The following is a 27,933-nucleotide window of genomic DNA, read 5'->3' as shown; positions in this document are numbered from 1 at the left end:
TCAATTTTAGGGCGGAGAGCGAAAGGCACTCTCCTGGGTTTTAGCCTTATTGGGGCTATGTTGGGGTCCAAATTGAATGATATTGGGGTCCCCACATACTTACCCAGACCGGTGCTGAACACATCCTTGAACTCCTTAAATATGGCCTCAGCGCCTTTGTCCTTCGGAGCGTGCAATGTGGGAGCGTTCGTCATGACGTTAATACCGGTTATCTCGAGGCCCAGGGCTTGGAACCAATCTAGCCCTAGGAGGCTTTGCAGGTTGCCGCTGACCACTGTCACTGGGAATTTCCCACTGAACTGCTTTAAATCTGTGCGAAACGTGCCTTGGACCACAATGGGGACTCGGTTCCCCTGGTAATCTCTTAGACGGATGTCAGGGGTGCAAAGGTGTTGCTTTGTGAGGCTAGGGCTAGCCTTCTTCATGGTCGACCAAGGAATAATAGTTAGAGAGGACCCTGTGTCTATCTCCATTTCACATGGAGCGTCCTCTATGAGGACTGTGACCCTCAGCTTTTTTGCCAACTGGTGCGGACTTGTCCGATCAATGTGTGGTTGGTGACTCTGTTGTCCCCCTTGGAATGCCTTGGGGACTTCTGCCAGGCCCCTTGGCTGGGCTTTGGCCTGCGGTTTGGTGTGCTCCTAGGCTGCCAGGCTGTGTCGGGGAATTCACTCCGGCACACCTTGGCGATGTGCCCTGTTCGACCGCAGCGCTGGCAGGTCGTGTCTCTGAAGTGGCAGCCCGATCTGGCATGATCTCCATCAGAGCTAGCACAAAGCGGGAGATGTTGCTTGACTTTGTGCGCCGGTTGGGCGCGGCTACTGTGCATGTGGCAGCTGTCATATTCTTCCCCCTCAGAACTCTCGGGCTCTGTGGCCTCACAATGAACGTGTGTGTTCTTTCGTGCTTCTGGGGCCGTGCTCTGGTGCTGTAATGCCTCAGTCGATTTGACGGCTGATTCTGACGCCCTGGCTTCGTCCAGGGCGATTTGTAGAGTGAAGTTTGACCATGCCAGCAACCTCCTCTGTAAGCTAATGTCCTGTACGCCGCATATTATGTGGTCCAGAATCAGGTCGTCCAGGTCTCTGAACTCACAGTATCCTGCAGCCTTACGGAGTGTCGCCACATACTCGTTTATCATTTCGCCCTCTCTCTGGTTTCTGGTATTAAATTCATGCCAGTGAACGTATTTGGACGGCTTTGGCGCATAGTGAGTTTTAAGCGTTTGCTGGAGTACGGACCAGGCAACCGAGTGCAGCGGTGTCAGCTCTGAAAGATTCTTCGCCATCTCGAACACTTCCCGGCCACAGTACCCAACAAACATGTTCTTTTTTCGGCCATCTGGTATGCCCGTGAGATCGTTCTCCTCTAGGAAACAGTCGAATCGAAGCATATACGACTCCCAGTGCTCGGTGACTGGGTCATACGAAGTGGGTGGGGTGTGCATAGACATTTTTTCGTATAGAAATTTGCCGATCAAAAATGGCTGCTTGACGCCGAGCTGAGCTCTGGGCTGGATATGCTTGCTGGATTTTCTGCACTCTTTTTGGGTTCGCCTAGTTGCCTTCCAATCCCACCTTCGTCACCAGTGTTGGATCGGGCAATGGATAGGCAGACACAGGCTAGCAGTGCAACAGCTCTTTATTAAATGCAACAAGTGTGAACAATCCAGCAAAGTCTGGGTCTGACAGCAGCCCTTTTGTAGGGAGCTGTCAGACCTCTCAACCAATAGAATCAAACCTCTGTTCCCGCCGGAACAGAAGACCTTGGTGGAAATCATAGCTGCTGTTGTAGATATCTAACATCTAGCAACTACTTGTTCTTCATTTTTGTCTTCATCTCCCGCAGCTACAATATTTAGGTAACCCCAATCATAAAATGGTAACAAAGAATAGAATGGGATTTTGACGCTATCAATGCCAATCCTGCAACATTGCAAGAAATGCAGAAGGTGTCTCTGTTCTGCTTGAAGCATTCTCGTAGGGAAAGATCTCACCTCTGCTGGGTACTTCTTTTCTTCAGACTGACTCAAATTTCTTCTGTTTTCCCCCCATAGGATTTGTTTCTCATATCCTCTGATCATTTCTTTCCTTTCTTCAGATTTCAAGGAACATAGAGATCTCTTAATGATAGCCTCTTATGCATTGTGTCAAATGCTCTGTAGAATAAGAAGTGCTTCATATATTTACCACCAGGAACATAAATCTTACAAGATAGAACTGCTGCCCTTACAACTAAAGGCTTTGTAAGACTTCCACAGCTTACTGACCTGCCAATACTGACTGGAAAGTTGGTTAACATAACTGGCAGTTGTCAGGCAGGGAAGGCTGCCTAGAAGCTAAAATGTGAGGTAATTTGCTTTCTTGGGAGCTAAATAGCCTTTAAGAAACCATTTAAAAGATGTTTGGTGTATGTTTCTTTTATCCTGCTAATTGTTTCTGGCTCCACCAAATTCTCCAAACCCAGTTTACTGGAAATTAGGTATATACATGCAATATAGTGATGTCTATGTAGATTCTCAATCATCCAAGTTGTTCCAAAGATGCTTTTTTTTTTCAAGAGGCAACTGGAGTCTTTGTTTTGTTTTGTTTTTTGAGGACGTTTCACTTCTCATCCAAGAAACATCTTCAGCTCTGAAGAAGCTTCTTGGTTGAGAAGCGAAAAACATAAAAGTCCAGTTGCCTCTTGAAAAAGCACCTTTGAGATACCTGTGGTCATCCAGGTCATAGCTGCCTCAAAGGTGCTTTTTCAAAAGGCAACTGGACTGTTTTTCCTCTGAGTTTTTCCCTCTGCAACCTTTGCAATATAGGAACTGAGAAAATTGAGAAAACCTCTGTTCCTTCTATGCTTATTTGCCCACAAAAGCCCACAAGAGGGCAGTAGAATTCTTTGTTTGCAAGAGCATTTTGCTTAGACCAGTTTTTTTCAACCTTGGCAATACTAAGATTTGCAGACTTCAACTCCCAGAATTCCCCAGTGAGCATGTGAGTAGAAGTCTATCCATCTTACTGTTGCCAAGGTTAAGAAACGCTGGACTAGATTGTTTAATGATAGTTGTGCGATAAGCAGAAAAACACAAAAGAAAAATTTTCATGGAGAGAGAGAAAGAGTTAATTTAAACTTAACTTATTTTAGAATAGCTGTGTAACTATTTTCCTGTAAGACAGCTCTCTGGTTTTAAATAAAATTTCCACTGATCTGAATTTTACTTCTATTTGTAGTTTCATATCCATATCTATATATTTTTCATGGCAACAATATGATGTACATTCATTTAGAAACCATTCAGAGTTACAACAGCACTGGATGAAGTGATTTATGATAGTTATAAAATCTGAAATTGCCTACTTTGGAAACCAACAGCAGTGTCTTGGAGTCATGTCGTCACTATTTTCAACCAGCTTCCAACAAACAAAGTCAACAGAGCAAGGCAGATTTGCTTAACGATTACATGATTCACTTAACAACTCAGTGATTTGTTTAACAACCATGAAAAAAAGATTGTATAAGATCAGACAGGATTCACTTTACAACTGCCTAGATTAGCAATGGAAATGGAAGTCCCAATTGTGGCTATGTCAAAGAATACTTGCAGTTCAAATCCCTTTTTGTTCTTTGTTTGTTTATAGAATAGAGTAGAATTCTTTATTGGCCAAGTGTGATTGGACACGCAAGGAATTTGTCTTTAGTGCATATGCTCTCAGTGTACATAAAAGGAAAAAATACATTCATCAAGAATAAAAAAGGTTATAAATGATTCAAAAAGTTAAGAGAGCAAATCACTAATTTTAACATCTTGTTTTTAATATCTCATTATATTGTTTGACAAAATGTCTTATGATATACTTTAAAATAAGTTACATTTGCTTAACATTGTGGCCAAACTCAGGTTCACTTAATGTTTTTTTTCAAGTCAAGCCAAGTAGGTTTTATTGTCATTTCAACAATATACAATACAGTACACAGTGAGACGAAACAACGTTTCCCCAGGACCAAGGTGCTACATCAGACAACGTAGATAAAAAGAAAAAGAGCAGAACACAGAACTACATATAGCTCTAAATCTAAGAACTTAGAGAGAGTTGAGGAGTCTGATGGCTTGTGGAAAGAAACTGTTACACAGTCTGTTTGTGCAGGCCCGAATGCTTCTGTACCTTTTTCCAGATGGCAGGAGAGTAAAGAGTGTGTACGAGGGGTGTGTTTGGTCAGCCACAATGTTTCTGGCTTTACGAATGCGGCGCATAGTGTATATGTCCATGACAGAGGGAAGAACAACCCCAATGATCTTCTCTGCTGTCCTCACTATTCGCTGTAGGGTCTTGCGATCCGAAACGGTGCAATTCCCAAACCAGGTGGTGATGCAGCTGCTCAGGGTGCTCTCAATGGTCCCTCTGTAGAAAGTTGTGAGGATGTGTGGTGGAAGCTGTGCCTTCCTCAGTTTCCTAAGAAAGTGAAGATGCTGCTGGGCCTTCCTTATTATGGAACCAGTGTTGAGGGACCAGATGAGATTCTCCGCCAGGTGAACACCAAGGAATTTGGTGCTCTCTACAATCTCCACGGAGGAGCCATTGATCTTCAGCGGGGAGTGGTCGTATTGTGTCCTCCTGAAGTCAACAATCATCTCTTTTGTTTTGTCTACATTCAGAGATAGGTTGTTGGCTTTACACCAGTTCGTTAACTTCTCCACTTCCTCTCTGTATGCTGTCTCATTGTTCTTGCTGATAAGACCCACCACGGTCGTATCATCAGCGAACTTTATGATGTGTAATTTTACTAAGCCTGCAAGCACTATAATATAAACTGGCTCCCAGCAAAGCATAGTTAGCTTGCTAGGCAGACACAATCAAAAGCAGAACCAATCTATATACCTTTGGTCTATTACATTTCAAAAAAAAGGCAGAGAGAGTATAGAGTACTGTAAATTACAACTTGATGTTGGAATATTTTTGATAAACCTATCTGTGTGATTTTATTTATTTCTCTCTGACAGGTCAGTATGCTAGCTACTATTATATCTGAGGTATGACTAGTGAATATAAACAATTTGATTTCCTGGGCCACAAACTTCTGACTGATTCTTCCTTCTGCCATTATTCAGGGTCCATTCAGTGTGCTTTAAATATTTAATTATAAGGGCTCTTTAAGACATCCACACCCATATGGAGGAAACTCATATGTTTTGTAGGAAATACAGCTCATGTGGGAAGGGGTACTTTTTATCACTAGAGAAGATTGACATCTACTGTCAATCTCTAGTTGTTGTTTTTTTACCTTTGGTGTATTGCAAAATAGGAAATCGGCTTAGTTTCCACAACATTCAAAAACGATACAATAAGTATCACACTGGCTGAAATGGCGCAATATGGTAAACTCCAATCAAGAAAAACTTGTGATATTCTACAGCCAGGTGCAGCTTAGAGATGATTCAGTTTCTTGAGAGCAAAAGGCCTTGCCTCACTTCTCCCTTGGCTAATCAAACCGCCTCCCTTTGTCTCTCCTCATATGTTCTGAACAGATTTTTGCAATAGCAGCAATCTGCCCGAAGTGGAAATCATCAGCCTTTTGGGGGACCATCTACCCTTGTATAAACTCCGGGCGGACACAGTATTTGGATATGACCACAAAGATTGGATCCAGACACCCCAGGTCTCTTCTGACGCTGCTGATGCCCTCACATTCAAGCAGATTGAAGAGACCCTGGAATACTTCTGTAAGTAACCTCCGGGAGAGAAGTCAAATCGATCTACGAGTCTAACAATAATTCTTAGTTTTTAAACTTCTTTTTGACTCCTTAGAGCAGGATATGAATGCTGTTTTGAAAAAAAACTACAACAACGTTACGAGGTAAGCTGTTATTATCGGTGCGGTGCAAAAGGAGGAGAAGCTGGGTGTCAGCTGTGAGGTGCTGATCTGATTGTGGTCGTTTCCAGGAAATTCTGAAAGAACTGGGATAGGCTTCAGTAAAATAATCCCCATTTCCTAACAGCTATCCTGTTACCTTACTCATAGTAATATATCTCTATATCACTGCAGAACTCAACTGCTGGGCTTTTGACTTTGTGGATCACAACGGTATATGCTTCTTTCCAGGGGTGGGCTGCTAGGGGCTGCTAGGGGTTTGGGAGAACATCTAGCTAAGATTGTGTGCAGGTCGGAGAACCTCCAAATCCTACTTCTGGTTGGCTCCGCCCACCCCTCCCCTCCCCGAAATCCCCATGCGGCCTGTTTTGGATGCAGGTAAGGGCGGGGCATGCACGGAGGCTCAGGGAGGGTGACAAATGGACCTACCAGAAGTTCAGGAAGGTTGGAAATCTCCAGAGGGCCTCCAGACCCTGGGATGGCCATTTTTGCCTTCCCAGAGCCTCAAAGAAAGCCTCCGGAGCCCGAGGAGGGCAAAATTGTGTCGCCCTCCCACCATGGCGCAGGTGGCTGACTAGGCCACGCCTACCCAGCAACCGGGCAGAGAACCCCTTGCTAAAATTTTTGAAGCCCACGCCTGTTACTCATGAACATTTAAGTGTTTTTACAGTACCCAGAAGGGCTAGTTCCTTTCCATTCCTTTTTTTATTTAATTCAGCTACTTTTTAAAAAAGTAGTCATTGTGATAAAGGAACAAGAAATGTTTCTCAGGATTGTTGGTATGAGAATCTGTAAAAAGAACAAAAGAAAGTCCTGATATTTCACAAGGGGTGTGTGTGAGACTGATACCACTGCATATTATACATTTCTGTGGAAATAATTCCCACTGTGTTCAGTAAATTTTAGGAAGTTGTCTTAGTTCCTAAATCTTTCTTCGGACTCAGTGTGTCCATTATGCTATTCTTCAAAGCATAGTTACAAATCTCAATCAGCATAGTCAGGTTGGACAGACCCATCAACAATGAGCTTCCTAAATTTCAGGCAGCTTTTACTAGCCTTACTCCAAGATGCTGTAACATTTATGGGACAAATACTGCAGTGAGAGCTTATCAACCTCCTTTGCATGGTTCTGGATTGCCCATCTGCTGGGCCTGCATAAATGCAGTACATGGAATCATAATCACTAGATTTGAATTGCACACGAAGCCACAAAAAAAATTATCATTTTTGATGTGGTCAGAAAACCATCACAGCTACCTCTGTCCTGCTGCTTTGTGAACTTTTTACCTTGTTTTGCTTTGATTTTACATTCTCAGTGCTTAGTAAATCTAGGATTATGCTTTCTAGTGAATTTAACCTTTGAGCTGCTGTTTTGTCCAGACTGATCTTGGTGCAGAATGAAGAGGCTGGGGCTGTTTCTAACTTGCATTATTTGAAATTTTCTAGCTTCTCCAGAGATGAACGTATTATATTGTACATTAATTTTACCATGTTTTGAATTTATTATGTATTTAACTATATGTGTTTGTTTATGTATCTATATACCATATTTTTTCGAGTATAAGATGCTCTGAAGTATAAGATGCATCTCGCGATTGGGGAGGAAAACAAGAAAAAAAATCTGCCTCTGCCTCCCAGCAATTTGCCTCCTTGCAGCAAACAGCAAACAGCTTGTTTCAGTTTAGGCACAGCTAGTCAGACAACCAGCCATTAACACTCTGAGGGTCTTGAAACCATTTGAGGGATAATCTGTGTCCTTAGAGTCACCTGAACCAGAGTGCGAATGAGTGTGGAACCATCTTGGAATTGCTGAAACGACTGCATGGTAAATAGGAGATAGGGGAGGTTGTATCCTTCCCTCTTTGTTGAGAGAGGGCTGTCAATTTTAACATATATAACCTATTTGACTCTCTTTCAAACCAGTGATTTTCTTTGTCCAGGATGTGAGCCTTGTTGTCTTTAAGGGAATGGCCCTTGTCTTTCAGGTGTAGATCGATTGCTGAATCCTATACTGGTGAGTTGGTTCTCCTGTGTTGTGCATACATTTGTGGAATGATTGTTTTGTTTTCCCAATGTATAAGTCTGCACATGCCTTGCTGTATAGCACTGTATGAACAACATTGTTCTGTTCATGCCTGGTTCTTTGTCCTTGGAGTGGACGAGCTTCTGTCTTAATGTGCTCCTGGATTTAAAGTATACACTTATGTTTTGTTTGTTGAAATTCCTGGTGAGCTTTTCTAATATTCCAGTCTAAAGCCAGCTTCTTTTTTCCATTACCCACTTTTCTACTTTGTTCAAAAGGTGTTTTGCATATATTTTAGCCACAATTTCAAGCTATCAGTTTCTTGCAATTATACCTTTTTTTTTTAAAAAAAAGCATGGTTTTTTTCATCTCAAGGTGTCTGGCATATTTCTGCCATCAGTGACTTTCTGGTATGTAAATGGAATCAAAGCAATTTGAATGCATTTGCTGTTAGTTTCGGGCTTGAAGTTTATGATTAAAAAGTTTTCAGCAAAAAATACAAATTAGTGTAATGGAAACTCAGGCTTCTATCTGCACCTTGGATAGAAGAGCAAATTGAGTTTGTCCAAGTTTGGGCGTGTTCTGAATTCAAAATATGGATATAACCCTTTCTATTCCATCTTACTGCAAGATTAGCTAGAAGCCTCTTGTGAAGCATTTATTATTTATTTATTTATTTATTTATTTATTTATTTATTCACATTTCTAAACCGCCCCCTCTCCCAAAAAGGGACTCGGGGCGGTGTACAGTCCACAATAAATCACAGATAAAATACAAATATAAATAAGGCTATAAATATATGTATGTATGTGGAGGAGGTTAAAATTAAGAGTCCTGTACAGAGGAATAAATATGAGGCTAAAAGCCCTAAAAACAATTAAAACTAAAACATTACCCTTAAAATAACCAGATGGGAATATACTACCAGGAGTTCATAGATGTAACATTTATAATCATGCCAGGCCAGCTAGTCGGAACAGGTGAGACTAGGCATAACTAGGAACAGATCTGCCTTATAAATGGACTGTGATTGGTCATTATTGTTATACGCCTTCTTGGATGTTTGAACAAGCCCAGTCTTGTTTCATGCAACATTATTTCCGGAATAATATTTAAATGGATACATGAACTTAGGTTCTTTTCCTTCTACAGTAGAGAAGATTACATTTATAAATCAAGGAAACCAATTCTGAGCCTGAGGTATTTCTTTTAAGATAATCTTTAGAGACAGGTGTACAAAATATTCTAAAGAAGTACCAACCCTGGCAGTAGCTTTGGGTGATATTAGGAGAAAGTGGGAAGACATTTATGGTGATAGATATATGTTCAATAGAACTATTTCTGAGAATGTATATGAAATTTTACAACTAAATAATGGGAAAAGTCATCTCCAAAGACCAATCCCTGTTTTTGCCTGGCTAGCTCTGACTTGGCAAGTATAGTTTGTCCTCCTTGCCCTTTAGTCTTATACAATAATACAATACAATAATACAATAGCAGAGTTGGAAGGGACCTTGGAGGTCTTCTAGTCCAACCCCCTGCCTAGGCAGGAAACCCTATACCGTTTCAGGCAAATGGCTATCCAACATCTTCTTAAAGACTTCCAGTGTTGGGGCATTCACAACTTCTGGAGGCAAGCTGTTCCACTGATTAATTGTTCTAACTGTCAGGAAATTTCTACTCAGTTCTAAGTCCTTGATTAGCAACTTAGAACTGAGGAGAAATTTCCTGACAGTTAGAACAATTAATCAGTGGAACAGCTTGCCTCCAGAAGTTGTGAATGCCCCAACACTGGAAGTCTTTAAGAAGATGTTGGAGGTATTGGAGAAGATGTTATATTTCTTTGAAGGAATAGAACAGGATCTAAAGCATGACAATTACATTTTTATCCCTTATTTGTAATCAACCGTGTCTCTTGGAGTGTTGCAAAGTCAAAATTAGGGAAGAACTCCACTAGGTGCCCATCCATTACTCTGTCCTTCCAGTCAGCAGTATTTCAAATCATTAATTGGTTAGAATTAAGCCATGTAATATTAGTGGGCATGATTGGGGAGGAATTGGAATTTTGAATGGAAGGACATGGGTTTTCTTTGAATGGGACTGATATTATCCAAAATTCCTTCAGTGTAAAAAAAATCACACTGGTTTGAAATTTGTCTACCTTCACCACTGCCTTGCTGGTTATAAGCTCTAGCAGGTTTTTGAGACCAGCAGCAATTTGGGTGGGGTACTTTTGCAGTTTGGCAACTCAAAATAACACCAAAGTCCAGTAGGGATAGCTTACTTTTAGGTGAGGATGATTGCCTTGCTTCAGCTTCTCTCCATAGCTATTGTAGAAGGCAGGAGAAATAGACTCAAAGGACAAGAGGAAGAACTGCTACCAAGGGAACAATCAAATAAGCAGGGCTTAAGTCTGGGCTAAGAAACTAATTTGGGCAAATATCTCAGACAAGCCTCTTTATTTATTTTATTTTATTTTATTTTATTTTATTTTTTACTTTATTTGGTTTGTCAAGCATATGAGAAAACAAGTATGAATATAACAAATAAACATATAAGTATAAGCAGGTATAAGTGTACGCATAAGAAATGAGTATAAATAAATGGGAACAGTAGGACAGGGATAATAGACACGCTGCTAGTACCCTTATGCACATCTCCTTACAGACCTTTTACGAATGGGGTGAGGTCCACGGTAGACAGCTTAAGGTTAACGTTTTGGGGGTTTGAGGATGTAACAACAGAGTCAGGCAGTGCATTTTAGACATGGACCACTCTGTTGCTGAAGTTGTATTTTCTGCAATCAAGTTTGGAGCAGTTTACTTTGAGTTTGTATCTATATTTTGCCCATGTATTATTGCGGCTGAAGCTGAAGTAGTCATTGACAGGTAGGACATTGTAGCATACTAAGCTTAGGTCAAGACTGTAGGCAACATAGTTCTAGTTTGTCCGGGTCCAAAATTTCAAGCTTAGTGGCATAAGGTATTGGAGTCGAGTATTCTTCTAATGAAATACCTCTGGACTCTCTCAATTGTATTAATGTCCATTATACAGTGTGGATTCCAGGCAGATGGGCTATATTTGAGAATTGGTCTGGCAAAGGTTTTATATGCCCTGGTTTGCAATACAATGTTACTGGAGAAGAAGCTTCGCAAAATTAGGTTAACAACTCTTAATGCCTTTTTGGCAATGCTGTTAGTGAGCTCTGGGGCTTAGACATTTTGAAATGAGGATTCCTTAACAGAGTGAGGATCTACGAGGTCATATCCGGCCAGTTTGTATTTAGTGTTCTGATTTTTGTTGCCAGTGTATATTTATATATTGAATTTATACAATGAATTTATAGTTCAGAGCACAATTCTGTTACTACAGCTGTTTACAAAAAAAGTTATCCTGACCTACATGGCATTTGTTTCTTAGTCTGGTCTACTTCGTAGGGTTGACAGCTATACAGAACTATTACTTCTAAAGCAACAACAATATATGTCAGATTGTAAACAGTCTCATATCTTTTAGAGTCTCTCGCTGAGAGTCTCTAACCCAAAAGCAGTCTAGTTGTGGAACAGGAACCCAAAGGTGGAGAGAGTGGGCTTTGGATGGGATATCCAAGGCAGGAGGATGAGAAACAAACCTCTGATCATTTGTCTGTATTATTTAAAGTTAGTATACCAGCAATCTGCAATGAATCATAAAACCCAAATTAAAGTTAGACATCTATAGAAAAAGAGATGAGTTTAGAGACTCAGTTCTTAGGAAAGTTACGTGTGCAAATTCCTAAAATGAGTAAGTTTGATTAAATTGATCTGAAGTTCATGATGGATTGGATTTTAGACATTACACCACTACAATAAGGGGTTTTAGTCTCTGCCACTTTACATTATGCTTTGTCCACTAGGTGCAAAAGATTTTACCAGCTTCTCCCAATTATTTAAAGCCCTCTCAAAACCTGGCATGTCCTGTAAATGGCAAACATTGCCTTTTGTTAATAAAAAGATCTCTTTTCATCAAACTAATTCCATTGTTAAGATGCATTTATTTGCAGCTGTCTTTAAATATGTATCACATTGCCTGAAAAGTCTTAATTGCTAGAAGTTATGGGATTGCAGAAACGTTATGAGGTTGTTGCATTTCCTTGGTTTTGGTTTAAAAAACAAACAAACCCACATTTGCCCCTCAAGGGAAATTTTCACACACGTTCATTCATAGGTAAAGGCAAGTTAATTAACATTTGGCTTTTAACAGCATATTTCCCAATTTTTCCCCAAGCTACTCTGCGAATGATCCTTGCTAGTCTTTTTTCTTTTAAAGAAATGCTAATTCGTCAGGGTTAACCTTGAGGAAGAAGAGCGCGTTTAAGAGATGGCTGAAGTCACACCAGCCCACCCTCCCATTCAAAAATACTGCAGAATGCCGGAGCTGGGATGGACCATTGCGCTAATAACAATAGGAGGAGGCTAAGCGTTATTTCCTCACCCACAACACCTTTGCTATTTCCATCTCAGCTCTTACTATCCAATCCTAGCCTTCGATTGTCCTGTAAGATCTTTCTATCTTCAACTTTTCTTCTCTTGTAACTGACAATTGCGGGGCCAAGATATTCACCAACCAACCCCCCGTCTTATCCTGGAAAATGGATTCTTCCTAAACAGGTGGATCTCAGATTCTATATACGTATATAGAATGCTGGTAGGGCAAGGAAAGCCTGCAATGCAAATTAGCGCGCTGGAGGAAAGGGGATTTCTAAGACGGGCAAGGCAAGCATCTCTCTGACGCAGCTGACAAGGCGTCTGCTTGGCTTCGCCTGTTTCACCTCTCGCAAGGTGAACGATCCAAGGGACCGGATCCTTGTACCTGCGGAGTTAATGTTGCCCAGCGAGGCGGAGGCTTTTCTGGGCTCGCCCGGGATGGAATTCTGGATCAGCCCCGCCGCTAGCGACGAAGGCAACGAGAACAGCGATCTGGACGGTAGCGAGGATCTCCTACCCCAGGAATTGGAGGAGGGTAAGGAGGAGGAAGGGGCCCCCGGAGCTAGGGGTTCTGTTGTCTTGGACCTTCAGCCTTCTCACGCCCTTTCCCTGTGGAGGGGAAAGCTACTGCCTGTCTAGATCTTTTTATTTTTCTCAACTGTTTTTTTCCTTTGACAGAAGTGCAGTGCTTGGAGGGTGGTTTTAGACTCCAGACGTGTGTTTTTCGATTTCAGTAACTTTAAGGTGTGTGAAATTCAGCTCCCAGGACTTCCAGAAAGCAAGTTTAAGATGTGTGGATGGCAGCTTACACAATTTTCTAGCTAGTATGCTATTTGGGGAATTCTGGGAATTGAAGGCCATGCATCCTAAAATTGCTGCAGTCTGAAAAACAGTTCCACTTTCAGCAAAGTTATCCAGGTGTATCAGATTATAACTCCCATCATCCCCAGTTTGCAATATGTCTAATACTGGAGGTGCCGATCGAGATCTGTTGGTGAAATGCCATGAATGGTCCAGAAAGAAAGGTAGGTGTGTGTCTACCTTTCCAGAACAAAACCCTGCTTGTTCCTGATAACCCAGTTGCATGACAAAACCAAGGTCAGCCTGCCATCTTTATAGATGATTGCCAGCTTGTTGCTCTGTGGCCTTGCCCTGATAGTTTTGATGGTTATCCAATGTGTATAGATCTACAGATTGCTACTTTCCCCATCCTACTTTCAAGGCAGTAATATTTTATTTCTGTTTGCCATGGATATGGTTAAAAAAATTCGATCTGTTTAGTTGGAAAATCTAACACCCAATTCAGTTGTTTTAACCAAACCTGTGTACAATTGATTAGAGATAGTGGGAATTGTAGTTTAAAAACAAAAAAGCTTGAGAAGAGCGATTTGTGACTATTTCCTTCCATCTGTTCTGAAGCTACCTTATCAGAATATTATGGGCCCTATTTAGACAGGTACACGGAAGAAACAATCTCAGATTCCTATCTCTTGACTGTTGCATTCAAACTCTATGAACCTCCTGTCTTCAGGCTTTGTTCGTTTGTTTTCTAACCTATCAAAATAAAATGGGAAACAATGATATTGGAAATAAGCCCAAGTTGTTAAAAATTAGGTTAGTAGGCATGTCTATAACAAGGGCATCATCTTATGTTACTGATAGCAAGTAATACAGAGAGTAATAGGGCAAGTTCTGATCAAAGATTTTAGAAAAAGCTGAGGAAATGCAAAATCCTAAACTTTCTTGGCAATTAATGGAGGGATTCTCTTAGGAAAAAAACCTTGCTTTTAGAAAGGAAGGGGGGATCTAATATCATTTTTTTTCATATGTGCTCATCTAAGTTGAGAGAAGATGGAAACACAGAAATCATTAAAATGTCCAAAGGCTAGTCTTGTATAAGAATTCCCTCTTTAACTTAAGTGCAATCAAGCACATTTTTCATTTCCCTTTAAATTTGAGTGAATTTTCTTCCAGTCTGACCATTTTAAAGGTTGAGATTTATGTGTGACCCCAATGATGCTTGCAATGAATCTAAAAATGTGCATTATATAAATTGGCTGCTGCAGTTTTTCTAATCCAATGTGTGTGTTTTGCTTTTGCTGTGCAATCTGAAGCATTTAATTCATAGGAATGAATCCACATGTTAAACATTTGGTTATTTGCAATAGTATTAGTTGCTCCTAAGATGTTTCTCTGCTTCTTTATGATAACAGGCAATACAAATAAAGGCTCCCATTACTTCCAATTGAAATGGTTCATTAATATATTACATGGTGATATCTTTGAATGCCGGGCATCCTCCTGCAGAGTGTACTGTATGTTCTATGATCCTTCATGAAAGTAGAATATAACATTTCCATTTTAAGAAATATTCTGCAAGGAGATTGACTTCCTAACTACTAGGCAGCCCCTGAACTGGTCATCCATTCATATGTGGAGATAGAGCTCTACTGAGCCTGCTGTGGGGCTTGAGAAGAATCTGGTAGGTTATGGTCTACTGAGAAAGTGGGACTGTCTTACAAATAAACCCAGAGACAATACTATCTCCTAGCAAGCTTTCTCTTCCATTTACTTATCAGTAATCAGCTGTGGAGTAAAAGGGAGAAACAAGTTGTTAAAAACATAGCTGCTCACCTGCTTGGTTCACTCATTTTTCTTTCTTGTTAAGCAGGTTACTGCAATGTTCTTTTATCATCAAGGCATAAATCCTGTACAACCATCTTAATTTTGTTAAACTATTATCTCAGGGTTATAATTGAATACTTTTGTTATCTGGGTTTAATTAAAGGTTACTGGAATGGCTTTAAAACTGATTACTTTTGTTTTTGGGGAGCTGTTTTAGCTATTTCTGTAGTATAGAAGAATGCAAAAATACTACAGATTTAATGCAATGTTGTAACAACAGATTTAATGTTTTATTTTTCATGGGGATTTATTTTTCAGGGGGAATGGCATATGGCCTTACTGATTGAAGGTGATGGGATTTTAGATCAGCAAATCTGGAGAACAATGCATTCAAAAGATTAATCAGAAATGTCCACCAAACCTTAAGTCAGCATCCCATCAGTAACATCTTCTCTAGCTTTTTTTCCTCTTATTTTGAAAAATCTGATGTGGTTTAACAGGCTACGATTTGGCTTAACTGTCTATAAAAAGTGACTGGCAATTGTACTTTCTGACAGATGCCCTTATCTCATTTGCAGTAAATGTAATCTAAGAGTAAAGAATTTTAAAAGTTCATCCCTCTGAAGTATCCATGAACTGTTCATGAATTGTTATGATAAACTCATTTGGGAAAAATTCAGTAGCTTTACTGCTCAAATACAGGCTCATTTTCTCACAGGTCAGTGTGAATTTGAACTAAAAATGCTTTGGTTTGGTTTGTCCTACCATCTTGGGGCCTTCAATCCAGTCAAGAAGCACACACAGAAGTACCAACTCACTTTTCATTGTAAGGTTACATTAACAAAATCTTGAAAATGTGAAATTATATCCCCCACTCCCCGAACTTTATAGTCCAAGAAACTAAAAAACCTCTGAAATGTTTGCTGTGTGCTCATTTCTTTTGTGGGCTCAGCTGCCTCTTGTCTGACCTTTGTCTAATCTGTGATTCTTCTGTTTCCCAAGGCCATTCCCACATACCGCTACATCCTATTGAATGTTTGGGTGAAATATAGGTAGTCTCAATTTATGAGCGCAATTGAGCGCAATTATTTTATTGCTAAGCCAGACTGTTGTTAAGTGAGTTTTGCTCCATTTTATAAACTTTCTTGCCAAAGTTTTGGGTATTGCCAAAGTTTCTTGCCAAAGTTTTGGGTATTGCCTTTTTGGGGAAGTTTTGAGAAGGAATGCTAAATTTTAATTCTGTCCTGAGACATGAATTCATTTTATAGACTTAAGGTTTCAATTAAATATCCATTTCTCCCAGGTATTGATGGAACATTTAATAAAATAGTGCTCCTTGATAATCACTTCTGTAAGGGGCATTTTAAAGAATGTCAAAGGTTTTGATGTCTTTTACATAACTACTTGTTTCAAAGAGCCTTGTGAGATTATGCCTCTTTTACTGCCATATCAGAGGGATCCCAAGGATGATTTAAAGCACCTATCCCAACCGGGTCCTTTTAAGATGTTGTGAGATTTATCACGCTGGCTTGAATTCTAAGAGTCTCCAATAGGAGGGACACTTGTTTGGGGAAGGTTGGTATATAGTAAATCAGCATTCCCAGAGCAGGAGTTTCCTGTGGACTTCTACTCCCAGAGTTCTGAGCAATATTCAAGTTGGTTGAGGAATTCTGGGAGGTTGGTCCATACACTTTGGCCAGTTAAAGGAAGGATATAATAAATTATCTGCTTACTTTATTATTGAAACAGCACAATCTCCAATTATGCAAAACAAGCACCATATATTTGCAGCATGCAAACTATCTCCTTCCATGAGAATGGAGCAGGAAAGTAAGGAATTAAAAACATATTTATAACCTGTTTCTTTTGCTGTAGATTTTCACTGAATTTAGTGTAATTCCTTCCAATATTATTTATTTACCCTTAGTCTCAATTACTGAATGCTATAAAATGACATTCCCTAGTAGTCATCGAGACAAAAATATTAATTTGAGCAATTCAGCAATTCAGCAATTCTGAAACCCACTTCCCCCCATTTTTATTTCCAGACTGAACTTGTTGGCCTTCTCTGAATTAGAAAAGATTGAATTGCATCCCTCGATCTGAACTTCTGGGGCAGAGACAAAGAGAACAATAGGAGATCTCCTATGTTAGACAGATGGTATGCATGGAATAGCCAGGCTAAGAAAGCCTCTTAAAACTTGCATAGCTGCTTTCTTTATCCATGCTTTGCAGGAAAACATTCATGCTCTAATTATTTCCAATTATGGTTCATTTGGATGCTAGCGTGCCATATAGATCCCCTATGGAGTGAGGGGGAGGTCCATACACACGCAAGCTGGAGGAGTATCATGGTGTCTCTGTATAGCCAGATTGTGCCAATCGGCATGCAAGCAGAAAGGGAAGAAGGATTAGCTGACTTGTTAGAATAGCAAGTGGACAGATAGTACAGGATGTTCTCTAGGATTGGGAATCATAACCACTTTACTGTGACTTGGCTCTGCATTGCATAACATCCACCTCTGGGAACAGCATAATAAGATTGAATGTCATCATTGATCTACTAATCCATTTACTGCTCATCAAATAAGGAACATTTTCATTTTGCCATATTAATGAACTGTTCTTATCAATTACTGTAAGCATCTGGGTAGCGAACAGCAAAGCAAAATGGAAACAATAAGAACATCAGTGCAATACCATCCAGGATGAATGGCTACAATTGAGCTGAATGAGCACTGGAATACTATAGATTTAACTGCCTTGCAGAACGAAAAGAGGAAACTCCCTTCAGGAGGGAGTGGGTCAGAGTGAGCTACAGTGAGTAAGGTTTGATGCTCGGCCCACCCTCCGTGCAGTAGAGAATATACAGTAGAGGGAATTTAAGTTCTGGTAGGTCATGTCTTATGCAATCCAGTGCTGTACCCTAATGGGCTTATTTACCTTTAAGAAGCAGATTTATGTCTACAGGTAATAAGCTATCCTCTCTAATCTATTAACTAGCCCTGAGTTTGGCCATGGGGAGGAGATATCTTATTTAGGTTATAGCTAAAAAGGTAACTCTCATGAGCCTTGACTGATATTTCCTGACTTGTAGGGTGTTTGATGTGAAAACTGAAGTTTCAGGTCATCCCCCCCCCCCCCCCTGAATCTCAGAGTGTCAGAATTGAGCATTTGAAAGGACCATCTGAGTCTTAGAAAATTCTGCTTCAACATGTTGGAGAATTAGACAAGCTTGTCAAGCTCAATCTAGTGGCATGGTTGTTGATTACTTTTTAAAAATAAACTGAAAAGTAGAGATTATTATATTATTATGTTCAGTCCATAAGGTCTTCTGTTATTACTGGGAAAGATTTCTGTTTGGAGAAATGATGGCAATCTATGTCATTAACAGTGAATGAGATAGACCCCAAAGTCTGATGTTAAAAGTTTAAAATACCTATGGCTTCTTCTGCCAATATTTGTTTTGTTTTCTCTTTCTTCTGCCAATATTTGTAAGAAATATGGAGAATGCAAAAGCCTATCAGTATTTTGACTCAGGACTATAGTAATAAGCCTTTTTACAGGGAGTCAGGATTTGCAAATCATGCTTTCAAAATTGCTTTCTTGGGATGGATTCATACATCAATTTGTCACTATGGCTTAGTGTAAATACATAAAAGCTTCCTGATATTTCGAAGTTCTAAATAAAGTTTATAAAGGAAACTAATAAAAGCTACTAGAATGTGCCTGTGTGTGTGTGTGTGTGTGTGTGTGTGTGTGTGTGTGTATCTATAATCTCCATGTGTAAAACCTTTCAAAGAGTCTATTTTATGAGAAATGATGTTGAGATTTCAACCATAAACTGAATATTAAAATAAATCTGATTTTGAAAATTTATAATAAAAAGCTTTTTCGGTATTTTAGAAACCACCATGGGGGTATCTATTGCCTTTGATAATGCTGAAATATTAATTGAATTGTGCCTACACCTGATTAAATTACCTTGCTTTCTCCTACCAAGAGCCAAATCTGCTCCTGAGTTAAGGAGCTTTGATCACTGTGCTTGAGGGAGAGGGGGATAATTTATGAGCATTTAATTGAGTCTGACAATTGTCCTTGGAGGATAAATGGGACAGAGATGCCATGGCATAGCTTTCTGTGCCTTTCCCCAAATGTGGTTTTCCATTCCTTTTGCAGCTTGAGGCAAGGTGTCTTTTGCCTAGGTAGATATGCTTGTTCAGCAGGATAAAGCAAAATCTATCTATTTGCCAGGAATTTATTTAATACATCAGTTATTCCCAGAGTAAACATTTTTTAAAATCTAGAACTAGAAATATCTTGGAATATTTTCTTAAGATGTTAAATTACTGTATTTTAACTAGAAATATAATTGTATATAATACTGGATATCAATTTTATAGTATTTATAATATAAATATAGCCCTGAATGCCAAGTACTAAGGGTTGAACTGAATTAACATTCTACGTAGATGACACTGCAGAGATGCAAACACAATATTGCAAGTTATGAAAAAGGCCTTCAGAATTTCTCATTTGCAAAATCTGGTTCAAGAACATTTGGTGTGGATCATTCTGAGTTTAGCATTGCATCCATTGTATTGTTTCCAATAAAACATAATTGGCTATGTTAATATAACACACTAAGCCATAGTTTATGGTTTACAAATTACAATGGCTGGGCCTATGTAACATAGTGAATCATTAGGACTCAATGTCTGAATTGCCCAATGTACAATTGTTCCAGGCAATCACAGAGTTAAAACAATTTTTAATACTTTTTTCAGACTTTGGAATCTATTAGTTAAAATGATCAAGGGGCAAAGGTCTAGTGATAGAAAATTGGCATGGATTTCTCTCTCTCCTTAGTTTCTTGTGGAACCCTATGCTTTGTGGATCACAGTTTAGAAAAAAATGTTGAATTGCAGGGAGAATTAAACTTAGCATTCTAAGAAGTTCTTTTTTTTCTTTTCTTTAGGTTTTTTAAAACAAATATTTATCTATTATGATATACATATGAAATGTGCTAAGTGCCTGTTGACATTCCAATTGATTAATTTACTATATAGAATGCGGTGGATTCAAATGTTCTTATTATATGTATGATTTGCAATTTGCTTCTCTCAGGCTTCAAAAGCCAAATAATACACCCAGAGTTATTTTTAAGCAATTTATTTTATTTACTCATAGACAGAAATTTTCCCAAACTTAAACAACTATACGTACTCTTTAAAGATATAAGTTCTAGGAAGGAGCTTTCTTGATCCTCTTTCACTCAATCAAACTATCTAAATTTTGCTGTCTCTTGGTTCTCTGGAATGCAGCCCCTCCTTCCTGGAAATCCAGACTACATTCCACCACATTGTCACATCAATGGAGTATTTATTACCATTTTTAAAAAATTATTGAATTTTGCACATTGGGTTCTGTTTGCATCTCCTTGGATCTCTGCCAGGCTCCCTGCCCCAACTGATTTTTTTTTAAAAAAACTTTAAAAATAAAAAGAAAGCTTACATATTGTGACACTGAGTACTACTGTCCAACATGTTTTAAAATCTACTTTACCAAGCAAAAATAACTTCAGTGGCATCATGGGCAGTCAAGAGAGGTCTACGGAGCAAGCTCACTGGTTTCTTTCTCAATAAATGGTGCTCCTCTGGCTGCCCATGCTTATCATGGCATCCATTTCTAAATGCTCAAGCCATGATGTGAAACATAGATAGCTGGCTTTCAATCTACATTACAAAGTGCCTATACCTCCCACATGTACTATGTTCAATTCTCTTTCTCTTTGTTTTTTCCATAGTAATATGTTCTGAGCGAGTTGAGAAGATCACCAAGACATATCATGATATAGATGCGGTCACCACCTTGCTGGAAGAGGTACCTTTCACCAATTGTTCTTTCAGAATCTTAAGTCAAAACATTGTGCAGCCTGGTAGAGCGTTAAGAAGCTCGAGGTGGTTTTGGCCTTTCCTAACAGCTGATCCTTATGGCTGTTAATTATGGCATGGGCAGGAAAAATTCCACAAGGAAGGTCTTAGTTTAGGGTGGATGTGGAAGGCACAAAGAGGAGAAGAAATTGCTTTAGGAGTGGTGAGCGCTGGAAGACCTAAAGTTGCTGAGAAAGTGATGATGGTAGAAACCAGGCAGCATGGATGAGGAGATGAAAGCATATCAAGTGAAACACTGCTCTCCTGTCTTCTCTGTTCTCACAGAAGGAACATGATTTGGAGTTAGCAGCCCGCATTGGGCAAACATTGCTCAAACAAAATCGGAGTTTGTCTGGACGCAATGAGTTCTTGGACGAGCAGCTAGAATTAGCAAAAGAAGAGGTAAGGAAGACGTCTATTCTGCATGTTAAAAAGAGAAGAAACAAATAAATACTGGGGGAATGGTAGATATTGAGTTAGGTTTTCAAAAAGACATTTGGAGAGTCAAGTCAGGAATTATTTGAGGCTGACTCAGATTCTGAGATATCCATAGTAGCTGAATGATGGTTTAAGGTTTTATAGCTTGTTTATATCTCATTCCATTGTTTATCCTAGAATCTGGGCAGCCTGTTTGACTTCTCACTCTAGTTTGCCCTATCTCCAATAATCTTTACAATAGCTTGTATATGGTTTAAGGTGAGAAAGCAGTTGGTTAAAGTAACATGGCTGGCTTCACAGTCAATGAGTCCTGACACTTAGACCATCTCAGCATCCCGATGGTCACACAATTAACATTTCGGTGCTTGGCAACTGGCCTGTATTTACAACAGCTGAATCATCCTGCGGTCATAGATCACTCTATGCAACCTTCCCAACAAGCAAAGTCCACAGGCAAAGATGCATTAATTTAACAGCGGCATTTGAATTCAATTAATTGCAGTGATTTGCTTAACCATGGTAAAAAGAATTGTGAAACTGGGAAAACTCACTTAACAACCACTTTACTTAACAGCAGAAATTCTGGTCCCAATTGTGGTCAAGTACCTTTTATGTATATTTTTCCTGTGGCTGAACAAATAAAAATATTTTCTGAACTTTTCATGTTTTTTAAAACCCAGATAGCTCAGCTGAGACATGAAATATCGATGCGGGATGATCTTCTCCGCATGTTTACCAACAGCACTGAAGAGAGTGAGCCAACTTCCATCACATCTACCCCGTGAGTATTTAGGCAATGGTGTAGGGCAGTGATGGCGAACCTATGGCACGCGTGCCACAGGTGGCACACGGAGCCATTTGTCAGGGCACTTCCGGTTTGCTCGGAGGGTCGTTTTGAGCACTCCAAAGGCGTCAGGGAAGCCTCTGGACGGTCCCTGAAGCCTCCGGAGGGCCTCCGGGTGTGGAGGCTCTTTTCGCCCTCCCCAGGCTCCTATAAAGCCTCTGGAGCCTGGGGAGGGTGAAAAAAGCATGTAAGAATGGGGGGTTTGTGCCTGTTGTGCGTGCATGCGCACTGGGGGGTCGCGCATTGCATTATGGGTGTGGCATGCCCACACACGACCCCCTACGCTCCCCCCACTTGTGGCACGCGAGCCAAAAAAGGTTCGCCATCGCTGGTGTAGGGTGTACCCTCTCTCCGATATATCCCTTGCAGAGAAACATCAGTGGGAAATGGTGGCAGGAAGTGGATGGGACATAAAGTAATTCTCCAGTTCATTTAGGATACCACAACTTGTATAAAATAATCAGATTTGGATTAAACATGATATTTGAAATGAAGTGAGTGATTGTTTTTTCTGTACACAGCCATCAACAAGGGTGGAGAGAGATGCCACATCAAGCACAAAGGAATAAAATATTTGCCTTAATATTACGTTTATTGTTGTAACCATAGATCATGACATATGATGTACTACAAAACAGAATAAACTAACTGTCAAAGTGTGAAGATATTAAAAACAGTATTAGATGTAAAAGGGTTACAGCTATATAAAAGCAAAGCTACAACTAAGAATTAAATATTTCTAAATGTAAACAGCAGGGCGAAAGTAGCAACTTAATTGCTCTCGGTTTCGGACATGTCTGCTGTATTATTGGAATGCTTTGAATGGAAACCTGTATTACTGGAATGTTTTGTGTGTTTCACAATGCACACTTTCATCCATGTGTTCCTTTCAGGTGTATTTTGATTTCAACAATCATTTTCCGCTAGCTGACTGCAAATGAAGATAGTTGTTCTATCAAATACTTCTCATTCCCCCCACCCCTCCCTATACACACACACTCTGTCTCTGTCTATCTCTCCCTCCCTCCCTCTCTCCCTCTCTCCCTCCCTCTCTCTCTCTCTCTCTCTCTCTCACACACACACACACACAAACACACACACAAATACTTGTGATTGAGTTCTATAGATCACAACAATTCACTCTAACTGAAATTATATATTGCACAATGGCAGTGTCAGAATGTAAAAATGCATTTTGCACAGCAATTTCAGCTGGAGGAAAGAAGGTGAAAAAGAGTTGTCCAAGTATCTTTTCCCCACCTCTACCCCCCTCCCCTTTCCTCTCGTCCTGTCTGGGGATTAAGCAGGCTGATGCAATGGATTAAGCAGCTGGTATCTGAGACAGAAATTGTCAACAATGTCAGTTTCTCACTCAGCTGTAATGCGATTATAGGTAATTCCTCACATGTCCACTTAATGATGCTTTGAAGTTACAACAGCCTCAGAAAAAAATTATGACCTGTCAAAATTAGGACTGTTGGGCCAACTTGTAATTTGGGTGCTTGGCAGTCGGTTTTTATTTTGACAGTTGCAGTGACTTATAGTCACATGTTCACAATTTGTGACGTTCACAGTCGGTTTCCAACAAGCAAAGTCAATGGGTTAATAACCATATGATTTGCTTAATGACCACAGTAAAAATGATTGTAAAATTGGATTCAGCTCATGTTTAATAACTGCATCATTTGGCAATAAAAAATGTTATAGCAATAGCGCTTAGAGTTATATATAGCTTTACAGCCCTCTCTAAGCGGTTTACAGAGTCAGCATATTGCGCCTAACAATCTGGGTCCTCATTTTACCCAACTTGGAAGGATGGAAGACTGAGTCAACCTTGAGCCTGGTGAGATTTGAACTGCCAAACTATTGCAGTCAGCAGAAGTAGCCTGTAGTTCTGCATTCTAACCACTGCGCCCCCATGACTTGTTATGATGTATGGATCCCAAAATGCTATAAATCCAAGATTCATGTTTGAATCAAGCTACATTGGTTTATTTAATAATCAACTTTAATACGAACCCTGTATGAACTAGTCCCTGACTGGTAATGGCTCTCTAACCTTTTGGGCAAGTGGTTCTCTAGCCCTGTGAAGTGATTAAACTTTAAACTTTCTGTGTGCAAAGCTTTGTAATTGTGCTAACGGCTCCATCTTCTTTCTCTTCTCTGCTCATTATCCCACTTTTACTCCAATAGGTTACGAAGGAATGATTCTTCCCTCTCTTTGCAGCAGGGATTGCAATATGATCTTCTTCATCAGAAACTTAAAGGATTGGAAGAGGAGAATCAGAAACTGCGTGCTGAAGTAAGACTCAGCTGTGTATTGTGTATGTGTGTAGGGTCAGCACGCCTAGCAGTGTACTGTAAGATGAACTGTTTTATTTCTAGTGTATGTTTTTAAATAGCTACAGTATTTTCATACATTAAAAAAGATGACTTGTATGGGCTTTATAATAAATTACCGTATTTTTCGGACTATAAGATGCACTCGCCCGCCCCTGGAAAAAGTGGGTGGAAATATCTGTGCCTCTTATAGAGCAAATGTTGCTGCAGCTCTGCCTACCCGCCGGCTCCCACACTTTGGCTTCTGCCTCTGCACAGACTGATCCCGCTGCCTATCCCTGCTGCCTGGAACAGGATGTGTGGAGGTCAAAAATAGGCCGCAAGGAGGCAACAATAGGTGGCAATGCCAATGGGCGGTGCCGGCGCTGATAGGCAGTGCGATCACCGCAGCCTGGAACAGCTGATCGGTGGTATTCTGGGAGGCAGATCCAACCGCCAATCAGCTGCTTGTGCTAAGTTAGGCTGTGCTGAAGCTGACCAGGCTGTTAGCTGTTTGCTGCAAGAAGGCAAATTGCTGGGAGGCAGAGGTAGATTTTTTTTCTTGTTTTCCTCCCCCAAAGCTAGGTGCGTCTTATAGTCCGGAGCATCTTATAGTCCAAAAAATATGGTAGATTTGCTTTCAAATGGCTGGATCCAAGCAGCATCATAAAACTGAATTTTTGATGGTTTGGAATCCACAAATACTTTTATTAAAACCAACCAAAGGGTGCAAGTTTCCACATCACTAGAATTCTCTCACTAGATGCAAACAAGTCTTCACATTTTCCCCAAATCTGGCAAGTGGAACTTCAATCAAATCTAAGCTAAGTGTCTTGTTCTATAATTTGGGGAATTCTTCAAAAAGAATTTGCCCAGCCTCCTATTTATTACAATATCCAATTTTGCAGGGTTTTTATCTTTGGCTAGTTGCTAACAATACTCTTCAAACACTGTAAGGATATGTGATGCTTTCTGAGCTTCTTTGTTTGCTGGCAGATATTTTCTCACTCAACTAGTAACTCCATCACTCCTTTTCTATTGGATCTATAAGAATATTCTAGTAAACCAGTCTTATGGCCATATGGGTATGGGTCAATAGTGTCTTTGAGCCATATGGTCCCTTAATCTCCTTTACAGGGACTCTAGGGTGACTCTCATTTATCCCGCCCTGAAGACATTTCTAAGCAAAGAACAGATTTTCTATTTGTTGCTCCTCTTATCTGATAAAAACCCACGTATTTCATCCCAGATTGTCTTGTGTTCGCGTCTCTATGTGCTATTTATTGTAGTTAAGATTCTCGTTATCATTTCTTTACATGTACAATTTTATGTTGTTTTTATTCATTATTGTATTTTTATCCCTCTACTTTTATATTCTATTCTTATTCCTTGTTACAGATATTATATTTACTACATGTTAATTGACATATGTGCATATTTATGCTTATTTGTTAGATTTTACATCACTGTTTTCTGGCTTTATGGCTGTAATAAAGGAATTGGATTGGATTTTATTTTCTCCAAATATTGTACCGATAGTCTCCAATAGTAAATCTCTGTCTTTCCGTCTCAGGCTGCAAACATTGCTACAGAAACATATGAATATGAGGAGCAGGAGCAGAAGCTCATGCTTGATTGTGTGGAACAATTTTGTAAGTTTTTTTCCTGGAGAGAGAAATGTTGAGTGGGGGGAATAGGAGCAACCTCTCAATAGCTGTAAAGTTCTTCATTTTCTGGTATAAAAGATACAATGAAAATGAAATGAATTATAATTGACTTTATAATCTACCTATCTCCTGAGGCTCACTAGTGCTATGAAGTGAAAGAATTATTTCATTTATCTTTCAAATGCTCCCGGTTGATTAATCATTCCCATCTTGTTTTCAGGTGGCTGCCCTGCCAAGGGATATTCGTAGTATTAATCCAATAGGTTTGGTAGGAATTAGGTTGGGGAAAGTTGACACCAGCCAATCCATGAACAGTTTTGGCTATGCCTGATTTCAGTAACAGTAAAATTATCTACAACTATATCTCTCTACTGGGAGAAGGGTGCCAGCACAAATACATATTTGCCTCACCAGATGATTGTACCTAGTTGATCTTGCTGGAGTTAGAAACTAAGCAGGCCTTTGCTATACAATTGTTAAAATAATCCCATTGTCTGAATTTAACTGCGGCTTTATTACATGCTTACTAAAAGGGTTTCAATTTCCGCCTCCCGTGTATTTGAAGCATTCTTCCCAGTGTAATAATACATTATTATTACTGTAGGTGCATTACATGCACCTACGGCATAGAATTAACCATTAGAATAGAATAACAGAGTTGGGAGGGACCCTTGGAGGTCTTCTAGTCCAACCCCTTGCTTAGGCAGGAAACCCTACAAATGGTTATCCAACATCTTAAAGACTTCCAGTGTTGGGGCATTCACAACTTCTGGAGGCAAGCTGTTCCACTGATTAATTGTTCTAACTGTCAGGAAATTTCTCCTCAGTTCTAAGTTGCTTCTCTCCTTGATTAGTTTCCACCCATTGCTTCTTGTTCTACCTTCAGGTGCCTTGGAGAATAGTTTGACTCCCTCTTCTTTGTGGCAACCCCTGAGATATTGGAACACTTGCTACCCCTAGTCTTTCTTTTCATTAAACTAGACATACCCAGTTCCTGCAACCGTTCTTCATATGTTTTAGTTTCCAGTCCCCCATTAGACAAGTGAAAATGAGCTCAATCTGTATATTTTCCCAGTAGTCTGGATGCTTGAAAGGTGATGGAGGTAGGGCATAAAAAGTAGGGCAGAAGAAAATAAATGTTATCCATTGCTGTGCAATGCAGAATTTTGCTGAGTATTTCAGAAGCTGCTCTGTATTCCAAATAACAATAGTCTTTACTCCTCTCCTATAGCTGATAGCAGCCAGAAAGTTATCCTGATTTCCGAGGAGCTGGCTCTCAAGACAGAAGATTCAATCAGGCAACAGGAGGAGATTAGCCAGCTTCTAGCACAAATTGTAGAGCAGCAACAGAAGTGCCGTGCGGTAAGCAGGACAAATTTGGCCAGTTTTTGTTCTTTATTTCTTTATTTGATTGATTGATTTGATTTATATAACTTCCCATGTCGCATACAAGACTCTGAAGAGTTTATAATGATTATTAAGACCCATGGGGGTGCAGGGGTTAGAATGCAGTACTGCAGGCTACTTCTGCTGACTGCCAGCTGCCAATAGTTTGGCAGATCGAATGTCACCAGGCTCAAGGTTGACTCAGCCTCCCATCTTTCCAAGGTGGGTAAAATGAGGACCCAGATTGTTGGGGGAAATAGGCTGACTCTGTAAACCACTTAAAGAGGGCTGTAAAGTACTGTGAAGCAGTATATAAGTCTAAATGCTATTGCTATTATAAATAAAGCTAAAAAGAGAATGCATATAAAACCA

The 27,933-nt window shown here is 39.9% G+C and overlaps 1 protein-coding gene across 2 annotated transcripts in view; it reads left to right on the top strand.

The window, feature by feature from the left end:
* The window catches only part of LOC309401769 (trafficking kinesin-binding protein 1-like), an 86,147-nt gene that overhangs the window by 31,244 nt on the left and 26,970 nt on the right, over window positions 1-27,933 (top strand). Inside the window, exons 4-10 of one of the 2 annotated variants that reach the window (XM_081971002.1) lie at window positions 5,516-5,710; window positions 20,781-20,857; window positions 21,193-21,309; window positions 22,026-22,126; window positions 24,383-24,491; window positions 26,082-26,160; window positions 27,407-27,537. In XM_081971002.1, the coding sequence (XP_081827128.1) occupies window positions 5,516-5,710; window positions 20,781-20,857; window positions 21,193-21,309; window positions 22,026-22,126; window positions 24,383-24,491; window positions 26,082-26,160; window positions 27,407-27,537 (809 nt within the window). Of the gene's footprint in view, window positions 1-5,515; window positions 5,711-12,535; window positions 12,885-20,780; window positions 20,858-21,192; window positions 21,310-22,025; window positions 22,127-24,382; window positions 24,492-26,081; window positions 26,161-27,406; window positions 27,538-27,933 lie in introns of those variants that run through there. The other variant, XM_081971003.1, reaches the window with a different exon arrangement.

Source organism: Natrix helvetica (assembly GCF_964273705.1).
Source record: "Natrix helvetica genome assembly, chromosome: Z".
Taxonomy (NCBI): Eukaryota; Metazoa; Chordata; class Lepidosauria; order Squamata; family Natricidae; genus Natrix; species Natrix helvetica.
This window is presented reverse-complemented; position numbering and strand designations above follow the sequence as displayed.